Raw genomic sequence first — 17,393 nt, 5'->3', positions numbered from 1 at the left:
CACTAATCCAAAACATTTACTTTTTAAAAATTTCATGGATAATGTTTGACTGGTTGAGTTCTTCCAGCATTCTGTTTTTGTTTCAGATTCCAAAACCTGCAATTTATTTGTTTTCCGGTCAATGGGAGAGTAGTTGAGATGGAGTAGCGGTTTGGTCTGAAGAAGGGTCTCGACCCGAAACGTCACCCATTCCTTCTCTCCAGAGATGCTGCTTGTCTCGCTGCGTTACTCCAGCTTTTTGTGTCTATAGCTGTTCGGTCAAGGGGCTAGTGTTCGCTCAATGGCCATATGTGCTCCTCGCAATGTCAGAAAGTTATTTTCTTATTCAATCCACCGCCAAGCTCCCGGATACAGCAAAGCTAGCTGGCCTGAATTACAGGCGGATCAAATATAAAATCTTTGTCGCAAAATACCATGAATATAGAGCCATGCCTCAAGGGAGAAGGTTTGGCACCCGATGCATGATCCACAGAGGCTAAAGTACACGGGGAGGGACGGGGGTTGGTTTTGATATTTTTAATTTATTTGCCACTTTTTTAAAATGAATTGTTTTAGGTTAAAATTCCTTGATAAATTTGTGTAATGTAGTCAAGAATATTGAAGAAACCTTTAAGACTAAAATACATTTTGCTGACATGGGAAAGTATTGCGCTTTTCTTTGCCTGTTTTAAAGTTGTCTTGTGTGAGATTGCCCCTGGCTGTCACAGCACTAATCATATTAATCTGTATTTAAGCTTCTGAGGGAATGGTGCTGCTTTTGGGGGTGAGAAAGATTCTTTCCTTGGCAGCAGTCTGCCTGTGGCCTGCTGGGAGTTCCAGTGGAGCTGCTGTTCCATGCTGATAGCATTTCAATAAATGCACTGTGACTAATATTCTTTGACCTGATGCATGATAATAACCTGTTCTGTACGTACAAATGGTAAGTTATTCAGCAACGGTGGCAGCCTGAACTGAAAAATTGCAAATGCCATCAGGAATCGATGGGTTTTCAATGAGCTTTTTAAATATTAATGTGTAATGGAAAACTGGTTATTAGAAATTTTAATGATGAATCCACTTGGAATTTTAGCAGATCAAAGCTGTTAAATTGGGAATCAAGGACTAGTAGAAATCAAGTGTTCCTTAAATGAAATTGGTACAAATTATTTTCCAGTTATTCCCATGCCTGTTGGAGCTACGGTTGCCAGTAGTTACAGGGTGGAATCTGCTCACTGAACTTGGTGCAGAACAAGTGTATTATTTGAATGGTTGAATAGACAAGGGTAACAATAAAAGCACATTTTTTGAATTAATTAGAAATATTAAGACACAGCTAGGTGCTTGAAAATGCAATATGTTGATGTAGTAACCTTAAGTTTCGACCTGGAAAGAGACCCAAGTTGGGTCTATCTCTGCAGTGCACTCTTGTGTTGTGTCCCCGCCAACATTCTGCCATCCTACTCTGTGACTGGCTTGCCCTGCATTTAACAAAGTGCAGACCAATGTTTTCAAATTTCAGCATCAACTAAACTGAAAGTTGCAGTGTTAATACATTTTCCCTTCATTTCCATGCTTAATTCCTGATGAATTGTTCAACAGTCCTGTCGATGAGCATGGGATAATTTCCAGTGGGCCACTACCTGCTGCCTATGGTAACCTGCTTACTGACTCTCACTGTTGATGTGGATTTGCCTATTCCTGATCCAATGATTTGGTGCCTGGCACTACCCCAATCCAAAGTAATCAGGCTGATACGTTAGAATAACAAACAAAGAACTGCAGATGCTGGTTAATACACAATAGGACACAAAGTGCTGGAGTAACTCAGCTGATCAAGCAGCATTTCTGGAGAACATGGATAGGTGACATTTCGGGTTGAGAGTCTTGACCCAAAACGTCACCTGTCCAAGTTCTTCAGAGATGCTGAGTTATTCCAGCACTTTGTGTCCTTTCATGCTAGAACAAGCCCTGAAAAATGCTATATTCTCAGACTATGAATGTTTTTGAAGGTCTCGGTCACCCAAATATTCAGAAAGCATTAACAATCAATTAACAAAGCTATAACATTAAATAGTTTTAGACAATTAGAAATGTTAAAGCAACTCAATTACTAATTCGGAAGTGCGTAAAATATGTTGAAGTTGTTCATCTCCATTCAAATTAACTCGCTCACTGTTCTGTGTATGGTTCAGTGGGCAGTTCCTTCCCATAACTCCTGATGGGTGGAGCAATTACAGCCAAACTTCACCACTGAATTTAGCGAGGTGCAAAATAGGAGCCCAATTGTAACACGGCAAATTCAAGTGTTACACTTTTAGGAAGGAATCTCAAAGTAACCTGATCTAATTTTTGGAGGAGGTGATGAAGGTGATCGATGAGGGTAGGGTGTGGATGTTGTTTGCATATATTTTTAGGAAGGCATTTGATAAAGTCCCCCATGGTAGGCTGATCCAGAGGATTAACATGCATAGTATTAACAATGATGGTTGCATGGATACAGAACTGTCTTACTGATGGAAGACAGAGGGTTGTGGTGGAAGGACAATATTCAAGTTGGAAGTCTGTGCCCAGTCGAGTTCCAGAGGGATCTGCGCTGGGACCTTTGTTTGAGATGTGTATATAAGTTATTTAGATGTAAATGTTGATGTGTTGGTTCGTATACAGTATTTGCAGATGACACAGGATTGCTGGGGTTGCAGTCTGTGAGGAAGGTTATCAAAGTATGTAGCTGGATGTAGATCATCTGCAGAAATGGGCGGACAAATGGCAGATCGAGTTTAATCCAAGTAACTGAGTTGTTGCACTTTGGGAAGTCTTTTTATGTTTTATTATTACTTTGAATGTAAGGGAAAAATGTACAATAAATGGCACGACAGCATTATAATATAATAATAATAAACATTTATTTTATATAGCGTTTTTCCAAGTGCTCAAAGACGCTTTACAAAAACAGTCATGACATAAAAACAAACAGACGAACTATCCTGACGGAGAAGCGGCGAACAAATAGCGCCAGCGTCCTCTCACGTCAGGGTCCGGCAGTAGACAATAAAAACACAAGACACACAATTACCATTTTAACACAAACAGCCATCACAGTGCTTGCTCCAGGCACACCCTCACTGTGATGGAAGGCAAAGAAAAGTCTTATCTCCTCCTCATTCTTCTCCCGTGGTGCCACGAGGCGATCGAGGCTCCCGACTTTTGAAGCCCCCACCAGGCGATGGAAAGTCCCAGGGCCGAGCCGAGCAGGCCGATGAAGGTCCTGAGCCCCCACCGGGCGATGGAAAGTGCCGCGGCCAGGCCACGCAGGGCGATGAGGGGCCTGCGAGCGGGTCGATCAAACCTCACGCTCCAGGGACCTGCGAACTCCAGATGTTGCGGTCTGCAGGGCCCACGGCCGAAGCCTCCGAGATGGTAAGTCCAGACCCTGCGACCGGAGTCTTCAAGGTCGATCCCAGCTGGAGGCCGCCGACTCCAGGATGTTAGACCGTAGCGCGAACGGAGATACGACACGATAAAGGTCGCATCTCCGTTGAGGAGGAGATTGGGAAAAAAGGTTTCCCCCACCCCCCACCACCCCCCACATATACAGAGTTAAAAATAGATCAAAACGTACATTTAAATGATGACAAAAGACAAAAACAAAAAAAAGACAGAGACTGCCGGTGAACCGCAGCTGCAGAACGTAGCCACGCCCCTTTATGTACAGAGGCATCTTGGAGTCCAAGTGCATAACTCCCTGAAAGTAGCACCAACAAGGAGATAGAGTGGTAAAGAAGTATATGGTGTACTTGCCTTCATTGGTCGGGTCATTGAGTATAAGAGTCGGGAAGTCATGATACAGCTTTTTAGCACTTTGGTTAGGCTACATTTGGAGTATTGCATGCAGTTCTGGTCGCCCATTATAGGAAGGATGTGAATTTTGAAAGGGTGCAGAGGAGGTTTACCAGAATGCTGTTTGGATTGGAGGGTATGAGGTTGGACAACTTAAATTGTTTTCTCTGGAAAGCAGAAGGTGGCGGGGATACCTGATAGAAGTATATAAAATTATGAGTGGCTTAAATAGTTGGAACCTTTTTCCCAGGATGAAAATATCAAATACTGGAGGGCATAGATAGTGTTAAGGTGTGAGAGGCAAAGTTTAAAGGAGATGTACGGGGCAAGTATTTTATACATAGAGTGGTGAGTGCCTGAAACACGCTGCCGGTGGAGTTTGTGGAGACAGATATGAAAGTGGCATCTCAGAGACTTTTGGATAGGTATGTATGTGGATATGGAGGACATGGATTATGTGAAGGAAGCTAAGGGTTAGTCGACAAGTCTTGACATCATGTCAGCAAAAACATTGTGGGCCAAAGGGCCTGTTCTGGCGCTGTAATATTCTATCTTCTAGGTAGCACTGTGCTGAGAAATTTCAGTTCTGCGATGAACAGTGAGTGAGGTTCTGATCAAATATGTGGGATTTAAAAGTAAACATTGCTTTAATGAGAACTTCTCTTCAGCCATGTGTTGCATGATTTGAATCACTAGTTGAGCCATTTGGTTGTTGGTGGTTATTTAATATTATGGTAGACGTACTGTGATGTTACACAGTATATCAGCTATGCTATTATTGCCTGTAGGTGTATACCTTCACAATTGTTTGGAAAAAAAGCATCAACTTTTTTCAGTGAATTCCCCTCTGTAATTGCAGCTTTCACTGGAATCTTAAATGTCATTTATGCAGCACACAGCTGCTGAAGGGGGTGGGGTGCTTTCTGAAGTGCTACAGTCCCCCAATTACATTGTTTTTACAATTTTTATTCTATTTTATTGTGGTTATTTCATTCCTGTATTACCCCCAAATCTTTCTCATCATGATGCCCGTCTGTTTGTACCTATGTGTTCCCAGTAAGTACAAAATAGAATTCAAGCCAATGTGTACAGCCAGAGATCGAGTCCGTGCATTGAGGAAGCAAGTGGCCTGGTCTGATGGACCCAAAAAATACTCAAGAGTTTGAAATATAGAAACAAGGCATGTTGAAGCTGATGGGTTGATGGAACTGATGTTGGGATGCAAAAGCATGATGTTTAGTTTATTGTCACCTTTACCAAGGTACAGTGAAAACCTTTAATGAGGAACCTGCTGACTTCTAAGGTCCAGGTTATCTAGACAAACCAAAGAGATAGACACAAAGGGCTAGAGTAACTCAGCAGGTCAGGCAGCATCTCTGGAGAAAAAGAATCAAAGAGATGTCTGCATAGTTGGATGTTATCAGTTAGCCTAGTTTCTAGAGTACTATAAATACATCGGGCAATGTCAATTGTTATTGGGTTATTGCCATTCCCCTTCAGCAGTGGAGCTGAAATTTCCAAAAAGGAGATTAGAAAGTTGGAAAGCAATTGTTATTAAAATCAAATGTGTTTACTCCAAACAAATACGGGTGAAGATGTTGCAAGATAGATTGGATTATGGATCTTAAAATTATATCATTTCACGTTGCACCATACCCGGTTATTATCCTGTAGTTAACAATTTATCATTACCTATCTCCATGGAGAGCAATGACAACAAAAGGCAAAGACATGTTCACTTGCATGGCCCCATTGCGTAAATGCTGTTATGAAACAGATCTAATGGTATCTTTGGAACTATGGTTTGAAACCTTTACTTACTAAATATCCTCGGTGCATTGAACATTAGTTAATTCTGGGTGTGTCTCAGTAAGTGTGTAGGTTGTTTTTGTGATGTGCATCAAATGTCAAGAGCTGACATGACAAATAGCTGCCTGGTCAAATAAACTTTGTCAAACTGCAAACACAGATAATTACTACTTGGCTGAAGAGCAGCCAGGTGAATGTTTGGTAATTTTATTTGCTTGCAATATAATTTTCCTGGGACAGAGTCTGAAAATTGTAGGAAAAAAACTGCAGATGCTGGTTAAAATCAAAGGTAGACACAAAATGCTGGAGTAACAGCGGATCAGGCAGCATCTCTGGAGAGAAGGAATGGGTGACGTTTCGGGTCGAGACCCTTCTTCAGTCACCCATTCCTTCTCTCCAGAGATACTGCCGGACCCGCTGAGTTACTTCAGCATTTTGTGTCTACCTGAAAATTGTAGGATTGAATTACCAAACTGTTCTCGGATTAACAAGCAAGTAAAATGGGACTGCAAGAAGTATGTATTGGAGCAGTAACTTGTAATGGTGCCATTGTGGCAGGGAGAAATGGTGTTCATGGAAGGAATCAACGGATGGCAGTGAAAGATTGTGAAGATTTTCCCAAATTACTTGCACGATTAACATTTTAATACAGTCATGTTGGGTGTGCAAAGCTACTATTTTCTTGAAATGGGCAAAACAGTCAATTGCAGTTTCTGCTATTTTAACTTTGGGCTGTTGGATCACAGATCACTGAGCTCTAACTTAGAGTAAATGGAGTAAGTTGTAAAATGTGAGATGAATAATTTAAGTTTCTAATAAGAAACTTGTTGGTGAATGCCAAAACATTGTTTTAACTATGATTCTCTTCCTGCAAAAAGACAATGGTATTTAGTTAGCATTCTCACATTGTTTGTGCACAGATGTAAACCAAAAGTAGACATTTCTGAAAAAAATTTAGAGCCTTATTCTTAGCTGATCAAAGATCAGAGCTTTATTTCCCCATCAAATTATTTTCCTGAGTTTTACTTTGCTATTGACAGAAGCCTCTAATTTCATGTTTTAATCAGTATTCACAATTGTAGATGATACATGGTAAAATTCATATGGAGTTTATAAAATATTCATATTTTAAGCATTTGTGTTAGTGATGCAAATGTAAACATGGAATAGCTAAACAGTTTGTGCTTTGATGTTACTTTCTGAATATTCCGTGGAAGGAGAAGAGATTCACATGGTAATCAGAAGCAGCAACCGTGGCTGATTTCTTTTGTCTCTTTCCTACCTCATGCCCCATTTCACTCTTGCCTCCCTCCCCACTCTCAGCTCCCTCCATTTACTCTGCAAGGCTAGAGGCCTTTGTGGATTATTAACTCCTGAAAGGGGAAAAAAATAAAATTAACCCATTTTCAAATGAACTAGATATAAATGTTAACATAATTGGTCTCGGTAAAGACTTTTGCGTGTTGGTGTGATGGTTCATATTCTGCAAGTTACTTTATTATAAAACTTAATTGCAATTTTTTTATTCCTTTGGTTGAAATGTTGATGTCTGAATGCGACAATGAGCTGGGGCCATTTATGATGCTTCACATGGACATAAACGAGGAATTTTCAGTTTTCATAGACTAATCCATATTGTGTATTACATTTATGAATAAATCATTGTCATGGTTGGTTGCCCACCCTAAATTTGATCATTTTTTGCTCGTTTTTGCTAAGATTTTCAAAATATGGGTCCAAATTCTTTACAATTTAGTAAACAGTGAATCTCCCCTCGATTTCCGTCTCTTTGCCTCTGGGAAGGATCTTGCACAAAATTAATTTAAAGCCAATTCCCTGGTATAAGTTGGTGAAAAACGGAACATGTACACCACAATTTGCTAAAAGCATTGAGGACTGTTTGAGCTATATTTGAGATGGAGGTTTGAGATGCCTTTGGCATAGCAAATTGTTACAAATAGTTTATGAAGACTATTGGCCCAGAATATGGGAAAGCTTTACTCTTGCTGATTTGATTGATGGTGGAAAGGTATGCATTTACTAACAATGATGTACTTCAGGATGAGGTTAAAAGAAAAGTAACACGATAAATCATTGCGCCTGATAGTAAATGGTAGCAACACTCATCTATGATCTCATATTTTTGTTATGTCTTTGTGTTCCTACAACAGCTGGCTAAAAAGATAAGAGAGAAGTTTAATCGCTACCTTGATGTAGTGAATCGGAACAAGCAAGTAGTGGAAGCATCCTACACAGCTCACTTAACATCACCATTGACGGCTATCCAGGACTGCTGCACGATTCCACCTTCAATGATGGAGTAGGTATTTTTTTCACCACTTCTCAGATTCTAGCAGTCTTTATGTGCATTGCTAATAGTGTTGATGCACAGTTAGAGTCATAAAGTCATACTGTGCAGCCTGACCAACATAACCATAGCTACACAATGGTATTGCAGCAATCCAATTTTATCTGAACAAAAAAGCTAGATATATACAAGGTTTATGACAGCAAAAGTCTTGGCTTTTCTATTGTGTGTCTTTCACTGTCATATTGGTTCAATTGAACTGCCACTTTCATGACAGTTTACATCTGTTAACTCGTTACAGACTGGCTTTAAACTTGGCATTGTCCAAGACTGCATGGCAGTCAGAGCCCATCACTCCAGTTTGCCGTTTTCTAGTATTGTAGCCTTCTCCCTTATCTCCTTCTCCTCCAATCAACCTGAATTCCAACTTTTTCTCTCTCTTCTCTTCAATACTTTGTTCTCCAGATTATTAACTCTGTCCATAACTGCTCCACTCTTCCTAATTCCATGTTCACTTAATTCACTCATTGACATTAAGGATATTTTTCATCTTTGCCCAGCTCCGCTCCTTCATCTCACTAAAGTGGCTTTGATTGTATAAACCTTTTTTTGTAGAAAATCTCTCCTTCAGTATTTTAATTTTTTTGTTTGTTTGATTATACTCTTTTTTGGATTAAATTTGGCAACACCAAGCCATGCTGCCAGATCCGTTATGCTGACAACTACCAACTCTACTTTTTCATCATTACCTTGCTTCCATCAACCATCCTCCCCCCTCCTCCTGGACGTCACCCATTCCTTCTCTCCCGAGATGCTGCCTGACCTGCTGAGTTACTCCAGCATTTTGTGAATAAATTCCCTGAAATTGTCTTGTACTCAGCATAACCTGAACCATTACTGACAAGAAAGATGAGAGAAAGTCCAGAATTCATCCCATGACAAATACCACTTTGTTCCAACAAAGTAGAAGCATCTGTCTAATCCTATTTATTGGTGAAACTCACCCATGCATTGTGATCCACGGATATTTACTCCGATTGTCCCCCACAATTCTCCAACTCATCCAAAGCCCTGCAATCTATATCTTAGTCCACACTGAGTAGCACTATGCATCTACTGATCTACATTGTCTTCCGGACCCCATCCCTCCAATTTAAAAATATTCATCTCATTGTTAAAATATGCTTCTCAAGAAACTTTATATCTTTCCCCTTTATCATTACCTTCCTTCACCCAATCCCCAAGAACACTCTCTCTTCAACAAAGGTTTAGTGTACCTTTCCTCTGCAACCTTGATTTGCTCCCATCTGCTTTCAGCCACCTTGGTCATTTACTCTTGAATTTCTTGGAAGGTGTCATCCTTTGAGCAAATATGCCAATTGTATCTGTGTGAGAAGCAACTTGATGCATTATGATATGCAATGTTGTAATTAATGCAAGTTGTTATATCCCACCAGCGTGTAAATCTGTGTATGCTACATTTATCAGTAAGTCTACTGTTTTGCTAAGTGTATGGAATTATATTAATCAATTTCACTTAAAAAATCCAAATTCATCCCTCTATTTCTCCTTCTGATCCCAACCCTCCTGATAAAACTAATAGCTGCATATCTCCACCAATGTAGATAAATTAATGAAAAAAATCAAATAAGTTTAAAAAAAAACTAAACCTTTTAGGGAACCAGGTTATCTAAGCAGAGTATGTCCACATATTCCAAGAGGTGTGGAACTGAACGTAGAGGTTAAAGGTGCACCAAATTCAGACTCAAAATGGTGCTTTTATGGTTGATAATGGAAGAAGGTCTCCACTTTGAGGATAAGAATTTAGTTATGCTTAATAATTATTTGATGATCACATCCCAGCATTGGCAGTGTCAGGGATTTGTTCGTACTCTGATATTGGAGATTTTGAGCATTGGTATTTTTTTTTTTCTGTTAACCTTTGAGAATGCAGGCTTGATTCCTGTAAGTAACTTCCCCACTGTGTGAACAATAGAGTGGCTGAGTAACAGCATGCATTCAGAAGAATGATAGTTGCTTTGATGCAGGCCAGGAACATTTACTTTGGATTCAGCCTCTGGGGAATACTGAATGTACTGGAAAGATCACGAAAGCCATGACCACTTTTGAAAGATTTCTGATGTCAGCCTAATTAAGTGCTATTTGGACTGATGGGTAATTGCATGTGCCAGTTAACTGTATTGATAGTTGCATCTGGACTAGGTAGCCAGTGGGCTTGTTGAGAATTTCCATTCAGATTGGTGTCTATTTTATAAAAATACTTTTGTTAATTACGAGAATGTCAGTCAGAACGATTTGTCTTTGTGGCGGCTCTAGGTACCAGAGGTCTTGTCAGGTATTTGCTTTTATTACTCTAGGTCTTAGATAATTGGGAACCACTAAATAAGTGGTTAAGAGGACATTCGGCATTGCAATAAAACCTTGGTTCAGGGCTTGTTGAACAGTATGACATTAAAGGTTTCAATTGATAGTCAAATGACCACACGCAGGTGTAAGTTTAGTAATTACAATTCATTAGACGTGATTCCTGCACAGAAGTGATTCCTGCACAGGTTGTAAAAATTTAATATGGATATCTTTGGGAACAGCAACCATTCAGTGAGACAGTGTGCAAAATCCTGTTCTTGTCTACTATTGGAAAGCTAGAAACAATTGTAGTTGATGGTGTTTCTGGCAGTATGCTTTCAATGTGCTTTGAGTCCCACACCAAGCTAATCCACTAAATGAAAACATAATCTGAAAATACATCAAAATTATTATAAAATTAAGCATTAAATGCAGCATTTTCCAACATAAGATTTATTTAATTCTCATGTAGGATGTTGCAGGATTTCACTGGATTTATTGTTGTATTAGATATGATGATATTAACAACACAAACATAAACCAAACACAATTCCCTCTGGAAACAAATGTTACTATAAAGATGCATGTATTTGCAACATATGTCATGAATAGGATTGTAAATGTAAAACTATACACATGAGAGGTGTAATAGGATAGGAGCTAAAATTTAAATAGGGTAGGATTTAATTAGCGAATGACACAAAGATGTAAGTGTACTTGTTTTAGTGTACTAGTCGCCCAAATTTGCTAAAACCTTTGGGAAATGATTTTCTTCACTTTTCTTTATTTTTCTGCTATTGGTGCCTACATGATATTTTTCAACACCAAAAACCAAAACAATCCTCTGGTAAATTGCACTGTTGCTGAAAGGGCTGATCTGGCCTTGGGTTGCATTGGAGCTGTTATTGTCTATTCCTGAGTGAATGGGGGAAAAATAAGCAGTATTTCCACATTAGATAGAAAATACATGTCATGATATTGTATAGATGAGCATAAAACTGTGTTTATCCATAATGCTTTGCAGTTTAATTGTTTGGTGCCTTGGGTAACTTTGGTAACGATAGGTTAATATTGGTTCCGTGAATGGATGCATAACTGACTGTAGCATTGAATGAACCCAATCAGTCCAAAGAATGGTCCTGACCCTAAATGTCGCATGTTTTTTTTCCCCTTGGCAGACACTACCTGACTTGCTAAGTTCCTCCAACACTTTGTGTTGTGTAGAAAGATTCCAGGCTTGCAGTTTGGGCAATGCTAATGTAGCACAGTGTAGTTTGGTCAGCAGTGGGAATGCTAAAGGTGACATCAGTTCTTCTGATAATTTCTGGGGTCAGGAGGCGAAAATAGCTTGGTTTGCTGCCTGTGATTAACTTTTTTTTTCCATAAACATATTTGGTGGTAAGGTGAGAGAAGATTGGTTTTCTTCTGATGCCCCACATGGATGAGTAATAATTGGTAGCTTACAATAGATGCAGGCATGAAATATGGCCTGAAGCTTAAACAGGCTGTGCAGCCATACCACAGTGGAGTCGGTGCTCCAGGAGATGAGAAAATGAGTGAGAAGGTGAGGTCAAACATTTTGAAATGCAACATATATTGCATGGGGATAGAAAATAATCTAGATTAATGGGGAAGAGCTGTTCTGGCAGACATTAGAAGCTATGTCAGAGTATAGATTTTCATTCCTGTTTCCATATGAAACATTTTGTAAAAATGTGTTTTGCATGATAAGGCCTGTCTGGTTTTAGTTGATTTGGAATTTGCTCGAAGTCTGGGTTTTGAAATAAAATTCAAGGAACTGCCAAAGTATGTGGTTTTTATGTTTGGCATTAGCTCCAGTTCCTTTGCAATTCCTATTCTGTTGAATAGAAGTCGGCTGGTCCAATGGGATTTTAATATGTGAAGTTCAAAGTGCTGAAGCACATCAGAGCAGATATCAATCAAGTAAGTGCCTTGGAAGTTGAAGACTGAACTGGCGTATCCAAAGGGAATGAGATCAAAGAGGATGACTGAGGCAGTACAGTTTCTCTCTGGAGACGGTGTTTCGATCAGTTGTTCATTAAATTCCATCCAGGAAGAAGTGCAGGGAAAATTGTAGCGATGTGACTGCTTTTGGAAGCAGAATTTCATTCTACCTTTTGATCACTGAACAAGAGCAGGCAGAATCTCATCACAGCTGTAGTCATGGCACCCTGGGCAAGTTGAAACAATCTGGGATAGTTTGTGTGCAATTGATGAAATAACGGCATACACCTTTTACATAAATAGACTTAACTCTTCCTTGGTCTTTTATTCTTAAACATGATTCCTATGTAGTTTTTTATAGTTAGGTCTATTATCAAACATGTCTATATTTATTCTTGCAATAGTATACATGTAGATGGATCAGCTTGGATTGCAAGCACTGTTTTAAAAAATATATGTTGCAAGACACGAGTCAAATAATAGATGTAAAGAAAAGCATCTTCATTTTGCTGGTGTATTAAAATATCCATTGCTTTATTTTCCTGACCTTGCAGTTTATGCATTAAATTGAAAGTAGAATCGTAAAGGTGGTTTTCATGCTGATGGACATTTTAGACGGTACTGTGGGTAAGGACAATAATGGGGCAGATGTTTCACGAGTAGCTCTTAATAATTACAGAGAGCACAGTGATTTTTAACAAAGACGGTGCTGAAGTTCAAGTGGGCCTTTGAAAGATTTAATATAGCTTTCGTATTAATAAGTGATGGCTATCTCTACATGCATTTAAACTTCTGCCTTAAAGGGAGAGAGATCTAAGCATGCCACTGACAGTTCCACAGGCACCAGAGACAACGTTTGAAACATTTGATGCTGGCATTTTGCACAGATGTTATGTACAGAATTTTGATGTATAACTGTATTTTTCTGGCATTAAAATCTGACTTCAGCACCAGAAACTTTAGTTTGCATTGACGGCCCTGCTATAATACTTTGATGTTGTAGAGTGAAACACTAAAGCTCTTATCATGTCTATTGGTTTGCTTGGATTTAGAGTCCAACAAAACAAAATACTTTTCCTAGCAGCCTGCAGAACAGATTGGGTACTGCATATTCCCCACCTTTCACATGTTTACACACTGAATAGTTGGCTTGTGATTTGTCAGATCTGAAAATACCTCTACATCTGAAAATATCTTTGTATCTGAAAATATTTTATGACCCTTAGTGAGTAGAGATGAGCATCCACCAGGAAGCCCTTTCTGACAGATTGCTCTCACCGTACCACTGAGGATAACGTATGTTCTTCAGCTGCCTATCCTGCTCATTGATCCTTGCAATGCTGCATCCCCTTTTTAAATGGTGGTTCATCATTGTTGAGGATCCACAGCTAAACTGATGTCACAGTCGCCAGTATCTTCAAGTCCGTCAGTGAACAGCAATGCAGTTATCAGATATTCTGCTTTCGGGAAACAACAAGAAAAATGGTGCTGGAATTAATATTTGGCTTAAAATTGCCAAAAGCTTTCAAAATTATAAGAGGTTTCATCTAAGATAATCATTTATGAGGTAGAAGAGCTTTGGATACTTGTGGCTCTGTAAATTCAGTAAGTTAAGAAAACGGAGGCATAATTTCTCTGATACTTGGTAGAAAGCATGGTTATATGAGTATCAGTTGCTGTGATTCCCTAAGGAGTCATCCGATGCGTACATGACTGTTGGCCAATAAGATAAGACAGATGTCCTTGCGTGAAACTTCATCCTGAGGGGAATTTGTTAGGTGATGGTGGGAATAATTTGTTTACTTCATGTAAAAATGTAGCTCTCTCAACATCACGTAATACATCATACAACTCTCCCAGTTGACTGCCTGAACCCCTCTGTCAGTGGATCGTCAACTTCTTGACAGACAGGAAGCAGCATGTGAGGCTGGGAAAGCACATCTCGGACCCGCAGACCCTCAGCGTAGGAGCACCGCAAGGCTGCGTACTCTCCTCTCCTTTACTCTCTCTACACCAACGACTGCACCTCCACAGACTCACCTGTCGAGCTCCTCAAGTTTGCGGATGACACAACCCTGATTGGACTGATCCAGGATGGGGAGGAATCTGCCTACAGACGGGAAGTGATACAGCTGGCGTCCTGGTGCCATCGCAACAACCTAGAGTTCAATCCTCTTAAGACAGTGGAACTAATTGTAGACTTTCGAAAAGCCCCCCCTTCCATCCCCCACTCACCATCAACAATACCGCAGTCACATCTGTGGAGTCATTTAAGTTCCTTGGAACCATCATCTCCAGGGACCTTAAATGGGGGGCCACCATCGACTCCACAGTGAAAAAGGCCCAACAGAGGATGTACGTCCTGTGGCAACAGAGGAAACACAATCTGTCTCAGGCAATGATGATCCAATTCTATACTGCTATCATGGAGTCCATCCTCACCTTCTCCATCATGGTCTGATTTGACTCAGCCACCAAGCACGTCATCTGGAGGCTGCAACGGATCGTTCGATCAGCTGAGAAGGTTGTTGGCTGCAACCTTCCTGCCCATTGACGAACTGTACACTGCAAGGGCCAGGAAGCGAGCGGGCAAGATCATCTCTAACCCCTCTCACCCTGGCCACAAAATCGTTGAAGCACTTCCCTCTGGAAGGCGACTCCGGACTGTCAAAGCAGCCACAGCCAGACATAAAAACAGCTTTTTTCCATGAGTAGTAGTTCTACTCAATAACCAAAGTCTGTAGTCTCTTTTTTGCTCTGGTTTATTTTCACCCACATGTTTAGACCGTAATGTTGGATCCTTATTGTTTTGATGTGGTTATGCTTTATTCTTAATTGTTAACTGTATGTTTGTGTTGTCATTTGTGAGTGGAGCACCAAGGCACATTCCTTATATATGCACATACTTGGCCAATAAACGTATTCATTCATTCATTCATTCATTCATTCATTCCTTCATTCATTCATTCATTCGTTCATTCATTCATTCATTCATCCATTCATTCATTCATCAGCTCGGTTTGCTGCAGTGGCAACTTGGAATGGCGAGACCACCATAGTTACAATAATTATTTGATCATTGCCTCATCTGAAATACTGAATTTAGATTTTCTTTTTCTTTGAGTAAATTAAACTTGTAAAATGCTGCAAAAGGATCTTGCTTTTTTCACAGCTAAGATAGACAAAGTGCCACTGTTGCATAAGTTTCAACTGTCTATAGATTAACTAATCCGACAGTTGAAGTTAAAATGGATCATTTGACGAATACAAATTAGAGTGTTATTGTCCATATTATGTCATATTATGTTCAACTGATTTTTATTCAAGATGGCCATTGTTCATGCTACGATCAGGTAATGTATTCTGAAGTGGAGTCAGAATTCCTTTACTGGGTACTTTATTGTGAAACCTATTATCTTGTTTTAATTTTTTACTTTATAGGTTTGATGGAAATTTCAACACGAATGTTTCAAAAACCATCAGTTGTGACAGACTTTCTACGACTGTCAATAATCGAGCGTTTAATCCTGGGCGTGACTTAAACACAGGTTAGTGTCTTGGTTGTGCTGCAGTTAATTAATTTACTTGATTACACTCCAAGATTTAGAAGAAACTATGGTCATGATTTTACTTGTCCTTCTCTGACAATTATCCTATACTCTTCCTGACGTTATCCTATACTCTTCCCATGTATTGGACTTGATTCATCAAAGAATAAATGCATGATTATACAATGTCATTTGTGACTCCAGCCATGAAGCCATTTTATCTTCTATCCATCAATTTTATGATCTGCCCGGATCAGGCTTGTGAATTTACCGCGTTCCCGCGGATTTCCGCTTTTACAAAATCCATTTTCCGCGCTTTTTGCATGATTTCCGCATTTTTCACTTTGCCAAATAAATGGAGAACTCGGATCGAAAAAAAGAAAGAAAGAAAAAGAAAATAAACGACGTGTAGACTTGTAATGAACACCAGGGTTCCGCTAGAGGTCGCTAGGGGTTCCGTGAGAAATTCCCTGCATCCTGGAAGTCTCCCCGAAAATGTGGCAACTAGGCTGGGCAAGGTAGACAATCTCAACCTCATCGGGACTTCCACGGCTGATCGGTGGGTTGAATTTGCAACTTGCGGCCGGGGGTCTGGAACTCCAGCCCAGTTGGAGCCAGCTCATCTATCCCCATAGCCGACTTCCTTGGCCTGCTGGATAAACCAGCAAAGCTCTGGAACCAAGAGTGCAAGAAAATCAGTGGTGGAATGAATAAATAAATAAATATTAAATTTAAGTGCAAGATTATATAACTAAATTAATTAAAATAATAAAAATGTTATTAGTATACAGTGACATATTCACATTATTTTGTAATGTCTGTTTTTACTTTGAAATGCACTAAAAGAGCCTTGAAACTGGTAATTTTGTATGTAAAGTTTCGGAAATGTTCCAATTTTTTGACCTCCGCTGTACGCCTCGCACATGCGCTCGGCGCTTTTCCTCTTTTTTTTAACCTCACTCACATGCCTGCAGGATCTACTATTTGGAAATTCTTACTACACATGTAGCTCCTCAGAAGAAGGATCTCGACCCGAAATGTCACCCATTCCTTCTCCCCAGAGATGCTGCCTGCCCGGCTGAGTTACTTCAGCTGTTTGTGTCTATCTTAGCTCCTTAGAAAATCTTACTTAAACATCACCCATTATATCCTGTGTAGGAAGGAACTGCAGATGCTGGTTTAAACCGAAGACAGACACAAAAAGCTGGAGTAACTCAGCGGAACAGGCAGCATCTCTGGAGAGAAAGAATGGGTGACGTTTTGGAACGAGACCCTTCTTCAGACTGGTTAGGGATAAGGGAAACGAGAGATATAGACAATGACGTGGATAGATAAAGACCAATGAATAAAAGATATGCAAAAAAGTAATGATGACAAAGGAAACGCCATTGTAAGCTGTTTGTAGAGTAGAGTGTTAGTAGAGGGAAAATGGATGGTTCTGCGGTCGAGGAAGAAACGGAGGGCTTTAAGGCCTTCCTGGTGGGGGATGGAGGTGTAGAGTGACTGAACGTCCATAGTAAAGATGAGGGAGTGGGCTCGGGAAACAAAAGTCATTGAAGAGATGAAGGGCATGTGAGGTA

At 39.9% G+C, this 17,393-nt stretch overlaps 1 protein-coding gene across 1 annotated transcript in view; it reads left to right on the top strand.

The window, feature by feature from the left end:
* Positions 1-17,393, top strand: part of cachd1 (cache domain containing 1) — a 163,274-nt gene that overhangs the window by 93,723 nt on the left and 52,158 nt on the right. The window contains exons 3-4 of the mRNA XM_078407508.1: positions 7,797-7,945; positions 15,707-15,813. Coding sequence (XP_078263634.1) covers positions 7,797-7,945; positions 15,707-15,813 — 256 coding nt within the window. The remainder of the gene's footprint in view (positions 1-7,796; positions 7,946-15,706; positions 15,814-17,393) is intronic.

This window comes from Rhinoraja longicauda, chromosome 11, assembly GCF_053455715.1.
Source record: "Rhinoraja longicauda isolate Sanriku21f chromosome 11, sRhiLon1.1, whole genome shotgun sequence".
Lineage (NCBI taxonomy): Eukaryota > Metazoa > Chordata > Chondrichthyes > Rajiformes > Arhynchobatidae > Rhinoraja > Rhinoraja longicauda.
The sequence above is the reverse complement of the archived record's forward strand: the minus strand, read 5'-3'. Positions and strand labels throughout refer to the sequence as shown.